Source organism: Bicyclus anynana, chromosome 2 (assembly GCF_947172395.1).
Source record: "Bicyclus anynana chromosome 2, ilBicAnyn1.1, whole genome shotgun sequence".
Lineage (NCBI taxonomy): Eukaryota > Metazoa > Arthropoda > Insecta > Lepidoptera > Nymphalidae > Bicyclus > Bicyclus anynana.
Genome location: NC_069084.1, coordinates 19156600 through 19177669, shown reverse-complemented (window position 1 = coordinate 19177669; position 21070 = coordinate 19156600). Strand labels below are relative to the sequence as shown.

Here is a 21070-nt window from a genome sequence, read left to right as displayed (position 1 = left end):
AACGGGTAAAACAATGTTGAACTTGCCCTCAAACTGCGCCTGCCCTTCAACTTCGTTCGGTTACGTCATGTTATTTTGATTTCGTTCGATCTTAACTTTAACTGAAACTAGTAACAAAAAATAGTGTTTAACAAAAAATCATAATTAATTATTATCATACGAAGTTTAAAATACTTAACATTTTAATTGAACCTGGAAGCGTCTGACCATAATATTATTCAAAATAAATATTTTAAAGGAAATATTAATGTGACGCTTAAGTAGATATATCAACATTTTCATTTTTTTTTATTAATTATATGTACTCAGTTTGCTATATTATTAAGGATTATTACAAAGACAGACGCCGCGAGAAGTTTTTATATTAACTTTTAGTCCTTAACTGAATGAGTCGTCACAGCGTCGACGCCAGTCTGTAACATGGCGTCGAAAGCAAACGTCACCTTCCCCGTCCTGCTCGCGTCCGTCGTGCTCGTCGTGGCCACCGTGGTCAGACTGCGCCTGACGCCCATCGGCAGAGAGGTCAAACGCCACCTGGGCTACCACGAGGACTCCTACCTCAACTTCACCGAAATAGCCACCAAGTACGGGTTCGATTGCGAGGAGCACGCAATCACCACTGAAGACGGATACATCCTCACGGTATTTCGAATCAGAAGAAGGGATTGCGCTCGGTATAAGAGACCACCGGTGATTCTGATGCACGGCCTCCTCCAGAGCGCTGACTCTTGGCTGGACGCTGGCCCCAAATCGGGCCTGGCGTATCTGATAGCGGGCCAGTGCCACGAGCTGTGGGTCGGCAACCAACGCGGCAACTACTACGGCAGGCGACACGTGCGACTAAATCCAGACCGAGACGCTGAGTTCTGGAGATTCGCCGTACACGAAATAGGTGTGTACGATATCCCGGCTACGATAGATTACGTTTTAAAAAACACCGGAGAAGAGAAGCTGAACTACGTCGGGTTCTCCCAGGGCGCCGGGACCTTTTTCATCATGTGCTCAGAGCGGCCGGGCTCCTGCGACAAGGTGAACGTCCTCGTGGGGCTGGCGCCGGCGGCGAGGCAGACGCACACTAGATCGGCCCCCTACAGAGCGTTGGCTACAGGGATAAATAAATTCGAAGGACTGCTGACCTCGATGGGCTTTCACGAACTTTTCGCCAAAGGTGCGATCGAGCAAGAGTTCCTCTCTTTCCTGTGCAAGTTCCGTGCGACTTCCGAGGCTCTCTGCGGGGTGTTCTTGACTATAATAGACGCGTTCCACCCCGGCTCCGTGAGCGGTGAGTCCCTCCGAGTGTTGTACGGCCACTTCCCGGCAGGAACGTCGACTCGCAACATGGCGCGATACGGGCAGAGCATGCAATCGGACAAATTCCAAAAGTTTGATTATGGAAGAGAAATGAATCTCGAAATGTACGGAGCGGAGCGGCCGCCGAGCTACAACCTGAGTGCAGTGACCGTCCCCTTTGTCGCGCTGTACGGCCGGAACGATCACTTGGCGGACTCAAAGGACGTGCATTGGTTGGTGCAGCAGTTGCCTAACGTGTTGGAAGCTGCGGAAGTGGCCGACCCTCTGTGGAATCACCTCGACGTGACGTACAGCCAGTTCAACAGACGTTTGATCTTTCCCAAATTGAATCAGTATTTGTCGAAGTTTAGTGATTAATAGATACTAACTGGTAGCTTAATAAATTAATGAAAGTTTGATCTCTAAAATGAAGTCATGTTATTTCGTACGAACTCTAAGTGTAAGATTTATTAAACTACAATTTATAGGCTATGTTGTTATAACTCCATAATTAGAGAGTTGAGTTGCTCACAGCTTCACAGTTAATTATTTATTTAGTATTGTTGTTGTTTTTGTTATTTACATAGTTGATAACAACCGGATATTGAGATACATGTTCATTTGTAGTAATTTGCATCATCATCAGTGGTCGTCGTGTTCACGGTCACGACTATTTGTAAAAGGAGAGTTTTAAATGTTTTCTCGATGTATTTTATTTTTTTGTATACTTTAATCGTCGGTGCAATCAGTTTATTCTTGATACTAAGGACAGATTTATAAAGGTCGAATTATTACTTCCTTTAAAGTTTCGAGTTACGCCTGTCCAGGTTACCATAATAAAATAAGGAAATACTTAATTTACTTGGACACATTAAACACGAATATAATATTTTTATTATCACGATAATCACAGAACGTTTCAGGTAAAAAATAAATTTTTTCGAGTTCATTTTATGACTGATTTTTTTGTGAACAGGTCTTATCTTAATTACTGTGTTTTTAGACATGTAATCAAAATTAGGTAGTATCGTAATTATAATTGTAGTATAACTGTTTTTTGCGTCAAAAGAACCTCAATGTGTGACCAAAAATATACTAATGAGAAATACCGGCGCTGAGTCGTCATTTTGGCATACCAATACCCAGCGTCATTCGTCAAGTCCTGCTTAGAGTTTTTCTGCATTTAACGTAATTGCCGTATTTGCAATGGCATGGACTTTTTGTTGACGACGTGAAAACGAAGCGACGTCAGGCCAACGATTAAAAAAGTTTTGTTTCCTTACGTATATCTTAAATCTTATTTGAATTTTCGTATACCTAATTTCTATTAAATTTTGAATGTGATGATTGTGATTAGATACTTAGAGCATTGTTCTCTCCTTTGAGTTCGACAGACTGTGAGCTTATCAGACCTACTTAGTAATGCACGTGTAAGTTACTAGGTAGTATTAATGTTATCAGGTAAACACAGTGTCGAGTAAAGTCCGTCATATCGTGTCGGTTCACCTTGATAATGAGAAACTGGTTAATCAAGGCACTGGAAATTGCTTGCGATGTCGTCAATAATGACCTCGAGGAAAACTGTTCTCGTTTCAGCTTGAGTTCAACAGTTGACGACCCCGTGGCGCACTGAGTAGTGACCCTGCCTCTGCTTCGACGGTCGTGGGTTCGATTCCCACAACTGGAAAATATTAGTGTGATGAACGCGGGTGTTCCAGTATCTGTGTGGTTTTATATTATATTATTTATAAGTAATAGTTCTGTTCCTATTTATAGTTCAAGAATAAAACAATAATTCAATTTGTATGAACATTTTTAGACCGTGACCGTGCACTGTGAAGGGCTGAATTGGCAAGCAAATTACTTTTTGTATTTTACATTATTTAAATTTAGTTCATTAAATATAAATAATTATAATATATGATGTAATGAGCAGATTGTGTATATTTTTCAAAATATTATTTGGGGATTTTAATACTGATATTTTACATGTTAATTCATATTTAGGTTTATCTAGCTATCATTTATTTTATGTTATATAATTTACAAAAAAAAGTTACGATTTCAGATTGAGTTAGGCAATAAAGGAAAACAAGCATTTGTTTTTGTATCGTTTGATGTGGAACCGGCTTCGCTAAGTCGATTACATAAATAACAATAACCCGTATCTGGCCTCGACCGCCAGAGTAACCAGTCACTGGACATTGAACCGCGCGATAACCCTGACCATACATACGTACTTGCCTACAACAATGTACAACCCTGGAGATGGATCAGAAGCTGGACTCTCCAAGAGGACTAAGATTCTACCAGGTACCCCGTACCAGGCTGTTACTTTCGGAGTTGGTATTACAATACAACTGACTCGAACCTTATGACCTTACTGATATGTTATGATGTTAAGAATTCATGTATCAACAAAAATGAAGAATGAATATACTCTTTAGTAGATATAAATACATTCGAAGGCATAAAAATATACATTTTGATAAGTTAGCCACACCATAACTTGAAAAAGATTTAACCAATTTCAGAAATCGATTAAAAAACATAAATCTTTTTTATATTTTCTAAATCTTGTCGATGTGACCTACGGAATATAATAATATAACTTGATGTCTACGTGGGAAACTGCCAATAATAAAAAAAGCAATAACATGAAATGAGCAATTATAATGTACAATGTACATGCCATAAAGCAAGCTCTGTCGGACAACAATATTATTACAATATTTCTATATTTATGAGAATGTAATTTGAATATCATACAAAAATGTGTCGTGGAACTTGTACAGCCTATCGATTTGAAAAAAAGAAAGAAAGAAAATTATTATATTTGGACACACACACACACACACACACATAATACCCTTATTTCTACCCTGTACGTATTGTTTGTCGAGTTTACGCATTCGGTGGAAAATAATGGATTACGATAAAAAATTGTTGACGGAAATCTCAATCAAGCGCTTGTCAACCCACCAGTCGATATGTAAACGAGCTGTGACGTCACGCAACGCCTGAAGGTGTAGTTCAAGAGCCGGCGGCAGGAATTTAGATTTTAGAGTGTATGTGTATGTTTGAAAAAATTCATCAGTAGAATGCTACTGATTAATTAGAATGAATTACATTATCGGGGAATTCCATAGGCTATATATTATAGTAAATGGTAGAAGTAGGGTAGGCTTTTTTTATTTTTTGACTTTCTGTCTGACTTTTGTGTTACCGGGGATCACGCTGATACAATTGAATGAATTCGAATGAAACTTGACTCAAATCATTGAGACCATAACACGAAGAAGGATATAAGATACTTGTAGCGAAAATAAAATCAGAAAGGGCTGAAGTAACGGTAAAAAGTTTGTACCTATTGAAAGTCCTTCATTTTTCAAGGTAGATTTTTAAATGTAAAATGATTAGAGAACTATTTATTTATTGTACCTTAAAAAAACTTGGAAAAATATGAATAGAAGGGTGTGAAAAGGGGTTTAAAGTTTACATCGAGTTACACGAGGTCACACGGACGAAGTCGCGGGCGTCCGCTAGTTATGTATATACTATTTGACCAATACAGCCACTAGCTCTCGAGCTAGCTGTGGGGGTCAAGTTCAAAGGCGGCAGACTGAAACTCGTTAATACATTGTGTTACATAAGCAATACGCCAACTTATGCACGACGCCGCAGAGTAATAGGTTCGATTTCCACGTCGGACTATTTAAATTTTATATTATTTTCATGTGATTTAGGTGAAATCACACATGGGGGTAATTTCTCACTAAGATTACTTATCGGCAAAAGTGTATCATCGACTTATACCTATTGCGTTTCAAATAATCCAATGTAATCCTAAAAAACAATCTATGGCGTAAGGTGGATAAGCCATACCATTTTTCTAATTACCAGAAGAATTAATTAACTTTAAAAATCGTGTCAATGGAGTGTAAAAAGTAAAAAGAAAAACTTGCGGCAATTATGCGAAGAGAAGTCATTGCTGTAAGATTTGCTCAGTTATCAATCAATACATTTAGATAAACTTGAAGTGTCAGTCTGTAATTTCAAGATAACTGTGTTTTCTTAAGTGCATATAGTTATTTACACGATACCAAGCTGTTTTAAAATTTTTGTCTGTCTTTCTGTTTTTCTGGGTTAATTATTGAAACGGCTGAACTGATTTTAACGGGATTTTCACTGGAAGATAGAGGGGTGGATATTGTATAAGGTTATGAAGCAACACATAAAAAATGTATGGTTTCGCGCGCGTCCTTTTGTTTGTGTGACGTGATAGTCCAGTGGATATGACACAGGTTCGAATCCGGACCGGGCATGCACCTCCAACTTTTCAGTTATGTGCATTTTAAGAAATTATATATTACATATTACAAACGATGAAGGAAAACATCTTGAGGAAACCTGCATACCTGAGAATTTTCTTAGTTGTCTACGTGTGTGAAGTCTGTTAATTCGCATTGGGCCAGCGTGGTGGACTAAGGACTATCCCCTCTCATTCTGAGAGAAGACTCGTGTTCAGCAGTGAGCTGAATATGGGTTGTTAATGATGATGATTGACACTTCTATTGACATTAGTATACTACAGTCTCCCTCATCATTCTGCTTCAATATGGCTTTAAGATGATAAAGATTAAAGTCAACTTTATCGACCACTAGCCCTAAATCGCAGTTGTATCGTGCGCTCCGAGACAAAGGGGTAAAACACTATTGATTTCCCAACTCTTGGCTGAACATTTCTTAGAGTAAAGAAATACTTAGTGCTTTAGATCAGGACGTCATGACTTGAACTAAGAACCTTGATCCAGAGCCACATAGGCCAACCAATAGACCGACGCTAAATCTCTACAGCTTGTGCTTTGCATCGCTGAGCTACGAGTATGTCGGTAACTTTAGTTATTTTGCGGACATTTCTGATTCAATTTCGCAGAGATATTTTGAGCATAGCTCGCTCTATCGCCCGCTGAATGACGATATGAAGGAGGTACAGTGTAAAATGAAATTAATTGAAGATACGAAAATAACTCTTCCCGTTTCATAACTGACATAATGTTTGTGTGTGGATATTTGCGGGCACATTAAGCTCTGTCAACAAGCAGGGGTGGGACTGTGCGGGGTGCGGGGGAGAGGGGGTGACAGACAAAAGCGCCGCCGCCAATATTTCGCCCTGACCCACTTGCTCGACTGTCGCACGGTATTTATTACGAGCGTTTATTTCATTCACTGCATGATGATGAATGATGATATCACTGTCAGCCATTGTCAGCCTATTTTGATGGCTGACAGTCAGGTATCCCTCCTTATTGGATACGTATACGTAGCTAAGATGCTGCTCCAATGCGAGTTGGCGGTATTAATGTTTGATCCTGTATTAATCATTTCATTAATGAAATCAATGAAATGAAGGGCAATTGTGTGTCTCAGTGTACAATTTAAAATTTAAAATGCAGCTGGGATGTTTTGTTTTTGCAATCACTTAACATGGTTATAGCAGGTATTTTTAACAAAAACGTCTACTCGTTGGAGCTCTGCATAAGATCTCACAGTTTTTGAGTGCGACATTTAATCTTAGATTAGTTTTTAATGGGATTTACTATTCTCATCACAATTTTTATGTTACTTCTCTCCATAAATAGCTTCAATGTGTCTCAAAATTTCGCCAAATCAGTGTAGTAATCAGCAACACATTTCGTGATTCATATATACGTAATTACATATACGAATAGTAGATATAAGAATTTGCATATGGGTACCTATATGTATGGAACAATATGACATGAAAAATTTAACATTTGAAACCATCATAAGCATTAACTATTATAACCTTGATTATTACTAAACTTCTTCATTACTTCTAAGACTCCTTTAAAACAATACTTATCTATTTATGTAATACATACAATATATAATAACATCAACGGATCAGTTAATTCTGTAATCTGAAAGTAAAATGAATGACATTATAATTTTCAGCTAGCAAGTTGAAAACCTAATAAATTCGGCCGCTTTCGGGCAGCGGATTACATTACCTACTGCTTGATTTACACCGCTTCACTTACCGTCTAAATATGTATTTAAATATTGTGGGGTGTAAATCACACGGAACCAGGAACTGCGGATATTATTATTGTTATTTCTTCATTTTTACCATCTAGGTGTTGTGACAGTACATCTGAAATACTGTACATCATGTTCTTAACGAGGAGATATCAATTGTTTTGATGGAAGGCAAGGAACGATAGCAAAATTGAAACATTTTTCTAAATTATCATCTGTCTGTGAGTGGTTGCTAAGCAAAGGTTTTTGTTTTAACGGGTTTCGATGTCTCCACTCCCCCTTTTTGCGTTTCAGTTGCTGACGTTTTAGGGTTTTGTAATTTACACACACAAAACATGTTCTTGTTGTCATCTTAATATTCCCAAACGAAACCCTCTTCTAAAAATAGAGTGTATGGGTCCCATTTTTTCCTTTAGATGTATGGAACCCAAAACACATCCAGCGATGGTAGCTCGTATGACAAGCTAACATTGCTAGCTGGACATAATACCGAGACCTCATATAATATTTCCCGCGAAAATTAGATTTTCTTTTTCCCCTGCCCTCCGGCTTATCAATTATTTTTCATTGACTTTCTATCGTATAGCTATTTGTTTAGATGTTGATTATATTTTGATTTTATTTTGTTGTGGTAAGGCGACATGACAAGTGCACGTAGTGAAAAGTACCGTCAGCACAACAAAAAGTTAAATTATTTAAAGTGATACCGAAGTTCGAGGCGAATGATATTTGATTTTAGATATCAAAACACTCGTTGCTTAAGAACCACTTGTATGCAGACGGTCATTTAACGTTTTTACCATGCTGACGCTACTTCAGTTTCAAATACCTCGCCTGTCCATCGCTTGTTTGTTCAACTTACTACTACAACAGAACAAAGTCATCATAAAATAGAATGTCTGTACCTACACACTTCTGTAATACGAGTATCTGCTTACAAAATCATGTCTTCGTAAGCATATTTAATTGCAAAATAAACCTTTTATTTGTTAATGAATATTTTTTACAAGTATAATGCCACTTGAAGTCGAGGGTTTCCTGTTGAGAAAAGTCCTCACTTCCTGGAAAACATCGCGCAGAGTTATTGAAAACAATAAGTAGGTCAGGTGGGCTGGTATCGGTGAGGTCAAGTTGTCCTTCAAACTGCTCGGTATGCACACTTCATTGAAGGAAACGAGCCCAAGTTGCGATGCCTGTACTATTATGTATTCTGTAACATTCATCATTATTATCAACCCATATTCGGCTCACTGCTGAGCTCGAGTCTCCTCTTAGAATTAGAGGGGTTAGGCCAATAGTACACCACGCTGGCGTGCGGATTGGCAGACTTCAAGAAAATTCTCTGGTATGCAAGTTTCTTCACGATTTGGCTGGTGGAAGGCTTCGGCCGTGGCTAGTTACCACCCTACCGGCAAAGACGTACCGCCAAGCGATTTAGCGTTCCGGTACGATGCCGTGTAGAAACCGAAAGGGGTGTGGATTTTCATCCTCCTCCTTACAAGTTAGCCCGCTTCCATCTAAGACTACATCATCACTTACCATCAGGTGTGATTGTAGTCAAGGGCTAACTTGTAAACAATAAAAAAAAACGATGTTTTTCCTTCACCGTTTGAGACACGTGATATTTAGTTTCTTAAAATTCACAACTGAAAAGTTGAATGTGCATGCCCCGGATCGGATTCGAACCCACACGCACCAGAATCGGAGGCAGAGGTCGTTTCCACTGGGCTATCATTCTGTAATAATAGCAGGTGTCTTTTAACAAATATTTGTCATTTCTCTAGCAGTAATGTTTTGTTGCGATTAATGACAATTTATATTTAATGACTGGACATGAAATGTAAATTATAAATTTTAAGTTTATTTATAAAAAGAGCTACTGCTGTGTGTTCTTGCGAATTCTTTTCAGCAGAATCTGCTTTCAGAACCGGTGGTACAGTCACTAGGTACTCATTAACAGATTATACCTACTTTTTAAAGAGCTTGTACGAAAGTTGAAAATATAAATGAATTTTAATTTCTGGACAATGGATGCCTGTTAAATAGCTGTGACGTAATTATCGCAATGTACGACATATTTTAGAGTTATGCCATCTTTAATTAGACTGCCGTGTAGATTTACCACTTAACACTAGCTGGGCTTTCTGGTTTTTCCATTAATGCAAAAAATACGTTAAACTTATATACTTAAAAATTAAATACGTTAAACTTATACTTAGGGTAAAATTTTGCGTTCATGTTTGAACTATTATTCATTTTAGTCCAATGTTTGAATTATTATTCAGTTTAGTCCAGTGTTATTTAGATTCCGTGTATATCATGTGCCATAAATTGTTTATGAATTTTTTTAGAAGTGATGCAGCTTATGATGATAACGTGCAAACTAGGAAGGTTTATTCTACTCATGCATCTGACGGTTTGTACGTGGCATAGTACCGGAACGCTGAACCCCTTGACAGTACGTCTGGTGGACAAATACACTAGACTAAACGCGAGTGAATTTAGAAAATATAAAATCTTACATTGACTTGAGTTGAGCATCGTAACCAGGACCACCACATTACCAATGGCGCCACAGAGATCGTCAATTGTCGTCTTCTATTCAAAAACAAATTATATAAAAATATCCCAAATCACCCTGATCTGGGAATAGAATCCTGAACTTCCAAGCTAAAGCAGAAACTCATTCCGAATAATGGCAGCGTCGAAGTTTACCAATGAAATGTAATTAATCTGTGAGCGGAGTTCCATTAAACCATCATTTGTAATCAAATTCTGAACAATCCTAGAGCTCAGAGAAATTACATCGGTTGATGTGGTTGATCAACAAGTTATTGTTGTACAGCAACGTTGACCTGGTTCAATTTGCTTTCAATATAGCGAAATTGAGAACTTATTTGTTTATTTTATGAAAATAAAATTAAATTTAAAATGTTTTATTTAGTTGATTGAACTGAATCTACTTGAAATAAATAAATATAACTTACATTTACCAATGAAAAAAAATTACTATCGTAACTTTTGTTCGGAACTATAACTTGGTCACTAACTACGGGCCTCAAGAAGGCACGGAGTCACTCAGTGAACGATGGGGCGAGCTATGTTTGAAGTTTCTCTGCGTGACCGAATCTGATATGAGGAGATCCGCAGAAGGATCAGCGACATACGTAGCTCAAGGAATCGCATAACTGAAGTAGCAATGGGCGGGGCACATAGTTCGATGGACATTGGGGACCCAAAGTGCTGGAATGGTATCCGCACCGGAAAGTGCTCCACTAAGTGAACTGATGGGATAGGATACAGGGAGCTAGGTCGTTGTATAGACCCTGTTGCTTGGAAATTCGAACAAGAGCCTATGCCCAGCAGTGGACGTTTATTGTCTGATGATGTTGATGATGAACTTCTGTTAGTATAAAAGCAAATATTTCTTCTTCCTCAAAGTACCTAATTAAAACTGAATCCTCTCAGGATTAGAATTTTGAACCGACGACCTTTTTGGTTAAAAGTTCAGTTTTGTACTAACAGCAAATAGCGAGGCACCCGCAGTTTGAAATTGCAATTAAACTCCATTATTTGCCCACTTCATTTGTTCTACAACGTTCATAATACTTCGCTTCAAACGGAAAAGTTTGCCGAAAGAGATTTCCTCCAAATTAATTTCATCGTGATAAATTTAAAATTAAAACTCAATTAATTTGAATTATTATAACGGAAGAATGGTTATTATTTCGGAAATGAGGTTTCCGTTGATGCAAAAGTGGTTTAGTTGTGATGTCAGATTCTGATCCGGACGAATTTTTAATTTTTATGGTAAAAGAAAATATAAAATATCCTAAAGTTATCGTAAACTTACAATTAACTACTACCTATTACCATTTATCGCCTTCTATATATATTGCCTACTAATACTCGTACCGTTGGCATCGCATCAGGAGCTCCAGGGTTAGAGCCCTGGTTAGGGCAAAGGTTACTTTGGTTTTTTCTAAGAAATTGTCAGTGAAAATTCTCATCCAGGAGTTGGTAGTTGTATATAGGATGTGATAGCCCAGTGGATATGAGCTCTGCCTCCGATTCCGGAGGGTAAGGGGTCTTTTCAGTTATGTGCATTTTAAGAAATTAAATATCACGTGTCTCAAACGGTGAAGGAAAAACATCGCGAGGTAACCTGCACAACCAAATTATTGTTTTCTCTTACGAAAGGTACACTCGTAGGTACACGTCAGACATTCGTACATTTATTACAGTTTTGTTTTCTTTGCGCGTATTTTTGTAAGCTTCCCGTTATAACAATTTTGTCGTAACACATGGAGCACCAAAACACGTGGATGTTAGGTGCCTCTGTTTTCATTTCATCTACTTGTTCCTATGTCGGTTTTTTCGGTAAAACTCAAAAAATACTAATGTTGATCTTACAGTAATAATATATTTAAGAATATCGCGAGTTTGTTTATTTCTGATATTAATATAAACAGACAGGTTGTACTCGTGTTTATAATCTTATCTCTGAGGGACGACATACAACTACGTCATTGAGTTACAAGCATCCATTCAACTATGTTTATTATACCTAAGTGGGTATTAGTAGTTAGGATAAGTGTGACGGTGCATTATGTGACAAATTAGACCCACTTTATTATCAACCATCCATCTCTACGTGAAAGCCATTTAAACTTTATACTATTCAGAGTTAAAGCAGCTTCTAGTTTTATTTTAATATAATTCAGTATTCAACTTTGCTGCAGTCACTTTTCATGCACTGCAAAGTTTCATAATAATATACCTAATATTGTGAACGTAGTCAGGAGAGCCTGAGGGTTCAACCCCTCCCGGAAATTATCTATACTTAATTTTAACTGTATTAATATCTCTGGATCTCTGGATCTACTAAATCGATTTTAATTAAGCAATAGAAAACCAAGTTACTTGTGAGTGTCATATCCATTATCCCCGTATTCCCACGGGAACAGGAACTACGCGGAAACGACAACTACGCGGGTAAAATCGCAGGGCGTCTGCCAGTTAATTATATTAAATAAAAAACTTTACGACTGTTTGCTATGGTTCTGTGTCTATGTGTATGGACGCTTAAATTGTCCCAACAGACCTGTATTTGATTTATCACTTGGACTTATTCGAGTTTTGGAGTCCCACTGTTCCCTGGAGTATTTGCTAAACTGTTTTTCGTAAGCAACTCCTACAATAGAGCCAATAATTGTAATTACAAGCACATGAGATTTAGCAATTATGTCTCAAGCCAACAGACATACGAATGGCACGGCACTTTGTTCCTTGTGAAATTATGCTATGTAGATAGGTAAAGGTTGGTACCACTTACTATTAGGTGGGCCATGTGCTTGCTCCGTTAATTATTTTTACTAAACATAGTGAAAAAACAAAAATATTCGAATCATCGGAGCCGTTTTCTGAGTTTTAGCGAGACTAAAAAACTACAAATCAATTGGAAAGCGAAAGAAGCAAGCAAGACAAATCAATTAAATAGCGTAAGCGTTATGACATATTATTATGTTTTTAGAACATAACTATAAACATAACATTTTCATGTACATTTCCTTCAAAACCCCCTTTAAACTAAACCTAGTTACGCCCGTGGCTAACGTAAACTCAGTTTAGTTGCTCTCGCAAAACATTTATCAGAGCGCCCACTGGTGGTCGGCTGTCGTTTTATGTAAACAAAATACCGTGAGCAACTTATTAAGTTAAAGTTGTTCGCTGTAGCTTCGTCCGGTCAATGTGTTTGTGTTGGAGAGTGCAGCAAATCGCACAGCTCGTGTGTGGTCGAACTTCTGGACCAGCACATTGTGGTGTGGCGGACGCCTGTAGACAAAATAAATATAACATTACTGAATAAATAAAGCGACTGAAACGAATAAACGTGTAATAGAATTCGTTAACAGTTTTATTAATGACTAGCTGACGCCGCGCGGTTTCACCCGCGTGGTGCCCGTTCCCGTAAGAATATGGAAATAGTATATAGCCTATAGCCTTTCTCGATAAGTGGGCTATCTAACACTGAAAGAATTTTTTCAAATAGTTCCTGAGATTAGTGCATTCAAACAAACAAACTCTTCAGTTTTATAATATTAAGTATAGATGGTTTATTTAATTACCTTTTGTTAGTCCAGTGGTTAGGCTAATAAATTAAGGTTTTATTAGTTGTAATCGTAACTTTAAACTGATAATAAATAGGCTTTTAGCTTCGGTTCACGAGCCTCGGGGCGAGAGTCTTATTGAGGTTTATATTTTTTTGTTAGACATTCTCAGTAAAGCCTAGAGCTAGTAAATTGGTATGCCCCTTGGAGATTACCAGGCCAGGTCATTCGTCATTAACACCCGAAAGCGATCGACTAAACCTGCCGCTGCAACGTTATAGGTTTGAGCTCCATATCCAATATTTTACAAGGAGGGAGCGCCTGAATTTGTAGTGGGCCATTACGATAGGCTAATGATAAAGAACTGATGAAGAAATACTGATGACATTACATATACTTATTCTCAGAGGTATTTTATGAACTAAGAAAGAGATTTGGTTAGGAAAGTAATGTTTTCCGAACCGTATTCACAAAGGGACTTGTCAGCAGCGCTCGCTCTTGGCAATTCCCTGCAAGAGGCAAATTGTCAAGTATTCAAATAGCGTGTGTCGGCTCGCGTGAAGTGCCGGCCGGGGATTTATCACCACTTAGGGTTCTTGTTGTCGGCGCGAATTTATAATACTTTATACTCCTTAGGTTGGCGTAGGTAATAGGTAAACTTTTTACTTGATTTTTAGTTAATATTATTTATAGTGGCGAGGCTCTGGCACATTAGAGTCCAGTGGTTAGTGTATGAGGATTTAGATCACGAGGTCCTGGGTTTGCGTTCTAAAATATTGACGGAATTTTGTTTTTTTAGACATTCTTAATAAAAACTCTCAGTAAAATTGGGAATTTGGTTATGATGCTCTCGCCTCGTATCTCGGAGAGTACGTTTAACCATATGTCATTAGGTAATTAATAAGTTATTATGAACATCTAGTGATTATTAACTAAATACTGGATCAACGAGACAATAGTCGCGTCTATGGTTACTAGCGGGCGCCCGCGACTCCGTTCCCGTCAAATTCTGTTTTTCTTAAATCCCGCAGGAACTATGATTTTTTCGTGATTAAAACTGCCCTATGTCCTGTTTCACTGTCCCAGTCATCACTGTTCCAAAATTCATCTAAATCGCTTCAGGTGCAAAAGTAAAAAACATACAGACGGACTTAAGTATGTATGTTTAAGTATGTATGTCTATAGCAAGTTCTGTAAACCTTCTGTACTTTCTCACAAATAAATGCATTATTATTATTATTAATTTCGCATTTATAATATCAAAATATGGACTAGCATGGAAAGTTACATACGTTTTTAAATCGCTTCACTACATAAAGTCATACTTATGCCGCTGCTAATGCTAATGTTACTTTACTTCACACACACACAGAATAATATGCAACAAACTTTATAAACGGGTCTAGTTATAGCAAAACATTTAACTTTGTTAGTTTGTAGAATCTAGATCTCGCGTGTGAAGGGATCATAAATCCAGGGCAGGTCCGACGGGCGCACACTATTTCCTTTGTTTACGGCGTCCAGCGCCGGCGACCTGTGGAACGGCCAGGATATCGGTAGTTGGTACAAACTTTGACCATTAGATCCCGGAAAACTGTACGAACGATACACGCTATGTCCATTAACTTGACCATACTGTACCGTGTGCCGAAAACTACGTACTGTTGTTGTCTGTACTACTGTATGTGATTTCAAATGAGTCTTCATCATTATTTTTATTTTTACTAACATAACTATGAGCCTATTGAAGCTTGAAATAAATATTATTATTATTATTATTATTATCAGCTTATTCAGTTCATTAGCTTATTTATTCCATCATTTATGGCCCATCACAGCGCCAGGCCTCCTCCTTATGCAGGCGACATGGAACTTAGACTTACAACACTGCTTCAATGCGGGTTGACGGGATTCTTTTTTTTACCCGACTGCGTCAGAAGGAGGGTAATTCTTTACAAGTTAGCCCTTGACTACAATCTCACCTGATAGTAAGTGATGATGCAGTCTAAGATGGAAGCGGGATAACTTGTTAGGAGGAGGATGAAAATCCACATCCCTTTCGGTTTCTACACGACATACGACCGGAACGCTAAATCGCTTGACGGTACGTCTTTGTCGGTAGGATAACTAGCCACGGCCGAAGCCTCCCACCAGACAGACCTGGACCAATTAAGAAAATTTCAAGTTGCCCAGCCTGGGTTCACACACACATTTTGTAAATCCACCACGCATACCACTGCGCCACGGAGGCCGTCAAAATTCGTCACTTCGGAGATAATGTTTAATTAACGGCCATTAACAGAATATGTTAATGATAATAACCAGGACCGACGGCTTAACTAGCTCTTAGCTCTACAGTTCCATCTCTGACCGTCGGACTATTTCCGTACCAACCTCTATTTTGATGGAAACAGGAATATTGGTTATAAAAAAGAAACGGCAAATATCTTTTTAAAGAGAAATAGTAGTTTAATTTACGTAACCTTTTGAAAAGATGGCCGATGAAAGTCTCATTCACGCGGCGCTCTGGAAAATGTAATTTTTTATGAGCTCCTATCCGCTGTGAATAGACTTTGATGACCCCGCAGCTCTGTGGAGGGGTCACTCTATACTGTGGAAGAAAGAATATACTGTGAAAGAAAGAAAAATAATGTACCTTTTAAACGTACTAGTATTGACACCGAGTTGTGGGATGGAAATTTCGAAAATTAGATTTTATCATCTAGGATGTTTTATCACATTTACACATACATAGATATTAGAATTGCTTTTTGTAAAGTAATATTTCTACCTGTAAAAAAACGTGAACAAAAACAATTACAATTCAACAGATGTGAATTAATTGGTATTACGTCAACAAATACAATATTATATTATGATATTTTTTTCGATTAAACATTTGTACAAATTGTCATATTGTTACTGTTTTACGGAACATGGATGGGGTAATAATGACCCGTGGCATCACTGTTTATATTTCGTATTCCGATTGGAATATTTTAATTTAAAAAATCTTTTCTAGCTTTCTTCTAGTCTCATAAGCCTTGACCAAATATGCACCAAACAATTTAATTTAAAGGAAATTTCAAAACAAATTTCACTATTAGGTAGGTATACTTTACATCTACAGCAGCAATATTATAACTCAAATTTACATCTTATCAGGTTAACAGGTTAACATCAGGACAGTTTCATAGTTCAATGTAGTCAAGCTCAAGTAGAAACATGAATAGATATGATTTTTTCTAGAATAAAACTTTTTTTTAATTGATTGAATTGAGGATTACGGAATCTCGGTCGCAATACAGGGTACTTTCGACCACGTATGAATATGAAGGGTTTGTTTGAACCATATTATTTACACATATTATATACACATGTTGTATTAACATAAATTTACATTTACCTATGAAAGTAACATTTCGAAGTAGATATTTGAACTGTCTGGACGTCATTAATCGAATCGTGATGTATTTGGTAGCACTCGGCTTGGCGATTTTCTTAGTAATGTTTTTTGTATTTAAATTACCGTCAGCAGTAGTTTTCTTCCTTATTTCTTCACTAACCACTATAATTATATTAAATAACTATTATTTGTAGCAAAATGTATCAGCCGTATTAGTATCAACCCAGCAAGGAATATTGAGAGGTGAAAAAGTTTTGACAGTCACCGGTGACATTTGGTACTACAGCTTCAAAGGTATCCCGTACGCGTCCCCGCCCATCGGAAGTTTGCGGTTTAAGGTAAATAAGTAATAGTTCAAATAAAGAAATTAAATAAAACATTTATTTGAAATAATAATAATAACAAGGACTAACATCTGCATCAGGATTGAGGAGTTTAGGACTAAAAAAATATACTGATTTTGCGATCAAATCCATTACAAATAAAGTAAAGCGGTTCTCAGTTTCCGGTTCAGAAAATCAATAAACTTCCTTTTTAAAGGGCAATTAAAAAAAAGTCATACTGAGCGAATGTCGATTTTCAGGAGCCTCAACCGCCAGCGTCGTGGGAAGCCATTCGAAATGCTACTGCACACGGAAATATCTGTCCGCAGTTCGACAGACAGACTAACGTGTATATAACAACAGAAGACTGTCTATTCCTAAACGTTTACACTCCGCGTGTACATGATGGCGCTCGTCTGCCGGTCATAGTTGTCATTCACGGGGGAGGCTACGTGACCGGATCTGGTAATGATGATTACTACGGTCCGGATTTTCTGATTAAAGAAGATATTGTTTTGGTGACTATGAACTACAGACTTGGCCCTCTCGGGTTCATGTGCTTGCACTCCAAAGAAGTGCCCGGGAACATGGGACTGAAAGATCAAGTCGCTGCGTTAAAATGGGTGCAGAGGAATATTAAAAGCTTCGGAGGTGATCCCGGTAGAGTAACTGTCTTAGGCGAGAGCGCGGGCGGTTGTTCCTGCACACTGCTCGCCGTGTCTCCGCTGGCCACTGGACTCTTTCATAGAATGATAACAATGAGCGGTGCGCCCGCCACTGAATTCTCAGTTGAATTTAAACCGAAGCAGAGAGCCTTCACACTCGCCAAAATCCTAGGATTCGAGACTGAAAACACTACAGAGCTGTTTCGACTTCTGCAAAACGAGCCAGTTCGAAATTTCTTGAACACTAACTCATCTGTAATAACGGCTGAGGATTACATGGGAATCGTTAGAGTGTATTTTGTACCGGTAATAGAAAAAGATTTCGGTCAAAAAAGATTTTTAGAGGAATCTCCCGAGGTTGCGATCGAAAACGGAAGAATGAACGATGTCGATGTGTTGTTAGGTTACACGAGCGAGGAAGCTCTGGCTTTCGTGAGAGTGTTTGAGAATTCTATGATTAAGAACTACAATAGATACCGGGAACTCCTAGTGCCGAGAAATATTTTTTACCGTAGCACCCCTGACACTGTGGTGAATTTGGCAGACATTATAAAACAGCAGTACTTCGGACCGGAGGCTATATCCGTGAACAGTATGAAACGGTTCGTGGACTACGTTACGGATATTTACATTTACAATGTCATCAGGTACGCGAGGCAGCTGTCTAAGTTTAATTATAACAACAGAAACATGTATCTGTATGAATTTTCGTGTGTGTCGGAACTGAATGGTCTGAGCCGGCAAGGCGCTAAGTACGGAGTCACAGGGGTGGCCCACACCGACGATCTCCGATATCTGTTTCAGGCGAACCAATATAACTTTACATTAAACAAAAACGCTACATCGTATAAAATGGTGCGTAAGGCGTGCGCCTTATTTGCTAACTTCGCGAAATTTGGGTAAGTTATTTAAAGTCAAAGTCATAATTCATTTATTTCAATGAGGCTTACTTTACAATCACTTTTGAAACGTTCTGTATTGTTGTTAGATAATGGTCATAATTAGTTGAAAATTTAAAAAGTTACGAAGATTCGAACTCCTTTTATCCTGTCACTATAACTTTTAATTGGTTTTTAAAAAAAGAATGCAAGCTAGAATATAGTAGACGTAGAAGCCATAACATCTAATGTCAATAGATATATGTATAGATCCTATTTCTATAGTGCAGTAAAAGATTGCACGTTGACATCAAACATGAGTCATAGTTTTAGACTCGGTAACTTATCGTATATCGTATCGTAAATGATCCATAAATACAAATAAATAATAACTCGTAATGATTGTATACGACCTCTGCCTCCATTTCCGGAGGGCGTGTCTCAAACGGTGAAGGAAAAACATCGTGAGGAAACCTTTATACCTGAGAATTTTCTTAATTTTCTGCGTATGTAAAGTCGCATTGGGTGCGGTGCTAGCGTGGTGCACTAGTGGGCTAACTCCTCTCATTCTGTGAGGAGTCTCGAGCTCAGCAGTGAGCCGAATATAGATTGATAATGATAAATAATTGTAGGAACCCAACGCCTGATCAATCCATGGGAGCGGTTTGGCCGCGGTACGATGCAAGACGTCAGAGGTACCTGGACATTGGAGAGCAATTGACAGTCAGCTCTCATCCGAAGGCCGCGATGATGGAGTTTTGGGAAAGCATCTATTGTGAAGCTGGTCTTCCATTTTGAACTGTCACTACTAACGTGCTTGGAGGTTTATGTAAACGTGGGAAAAGGGTTTATGTAAAAACCCCGCCATTTTATTTAGTTTTTAATATATCCTACGAGTGATAAAATGTGAATATACGCTGAAGGGTCGTTGTGTCTAGTGAATGCTTACCTTTGTCACGTCTTATGTGAATTTATGTCACTGCTACTAGACCCGATTAAGATAAATAATTTTTAGAATACATACATTCTTAAATTATTATTATGATCACTAAACATAAAGCGCTGAAGTCTTATATCCGTGATAACTATATTTGTGTTCAACAAATGTGAGTGTTACTCATGAGATACCATAATCTGGAAAAGGCATATATTTTTTTTTATTTTTTACAAGTTAGCCCTTGAATAAATAAATTTAATCTAAGATGGAAGCGGGCTAACTTGTTAGAACGAGGATGACAATCCACACTCCATTTGGTTTCTACACGGCATCGTACGCTAAATCCCTTGGCGATATGTCTTTGCCTGTAGGGTGGTAACTAGCCACGGCCGAAGCCTCCCACCAGCTTATGGGCATCTAAGCGCTGTAAAACATGTTCTGCAATTTCTGCTCTATTATAGACATAATTATTTCGAAACGCAAAAAAAGACAATGTTAACTAATGAAATACCGCTCTCTTTCATTATGTTGGGACAAAGTGGGACCATTATCCTAACTCCACACTATTGGTCGATACTGAACACTAATGATATTGGTCAACATGATATGTCTTTTTCTCTTCACGAGTTATATTGTCTTCTTTAACTACGTCTTACTAAAATAATAATTCTGATCGGTAGCAGCAGTAATCGTAATGGTAATAATATAATGTTTCTCTAACCAAGATGTCAGTAAGAGCCTAGCTACTCTACAGCCTGTCAGTAAGTGAGGAAGCTGTATCCGATAGAAGCGCTAACGCAGCGTACAACCTAATTAGCTTTGCTTACGGCCCGGCTTAATTAGTTTACGGAAATATCCCCAATCCGTTTCCGCGCGGTATCGTACCGGAAAGCTTAACTCTATCTGCTTTCCGTAACGCTAGAGTCGCCGCAAACAAATAATCAACTTTTCTAAAGAATTACTGAGGTTTTAACATAATTTCAATTTAAGTAGCAGTTTTTCAAGAAAAAGCTTGCCTTGCCATCATCATGAACAGCCTATTTTATAATGGTAATAAGGTATAGTAGACGGCCAGATCTAAGTTTGGACTTTTAGACCTTACTTAAATCGGGTCGTGAAGTTTGTAGATATAATATTTGATGATCACAATTGTATCTTAATATTAATGACTGGGACAGACGTCTTAACCTGCGTTTACGCTTCGTTCCACCTGTCTGTCTTCGAACTGTTTATTTCGCCTATTCAGCGAGTAGATAATCTTGTACTTCAAAACCGCACAGAAGGAGAGTTTATGCATTATAAATAAATTTCGGGGTGTGTCCGGGAACTTTTTAATTTATTCTTTCTCCTTTTCATCATTAGGACTGCCAGGTGTCGCAGAGATCTACAACATGACAT

At 38.0% G+C, this 21070-nt stretch overlaps 2 protein-coding genes across 3 annotated transcripts in view; both read left to right on the top strand.

The window, feature by feature from the left end:
* LOC112058396 (uncharacterized) overlaps positions 1 to 21070 on the top strand; it is a 147574-nt gene that overhangs the window by 99367 nt on the left and 27137 nt on the right. The window lies entirely within an intron of this gene.
* Positions 341 to 3390, top strand: LOC112049850 (lipase 1-like). Its single transcript, XM_024087891.2, has one exon. It carries the CDS (start codon positions 421 to 423, stop codon positions 1666 to 1668), a length of 1248 nt encoding a protein of 415 aa, XP_023943659.2. The 5' UTR covers positions 341 to 420; the 3' UTR covers positions 1669 to 3390.

Coding starts and splice junctions, on each gene's coding strand:
- LOC112049850 (XM_024087891.2), top strand. CDS start 421: ATGGCGTCGAAAGCAAACGTCACCTTCCCCGTCCTGCTCGCGTCCGTC.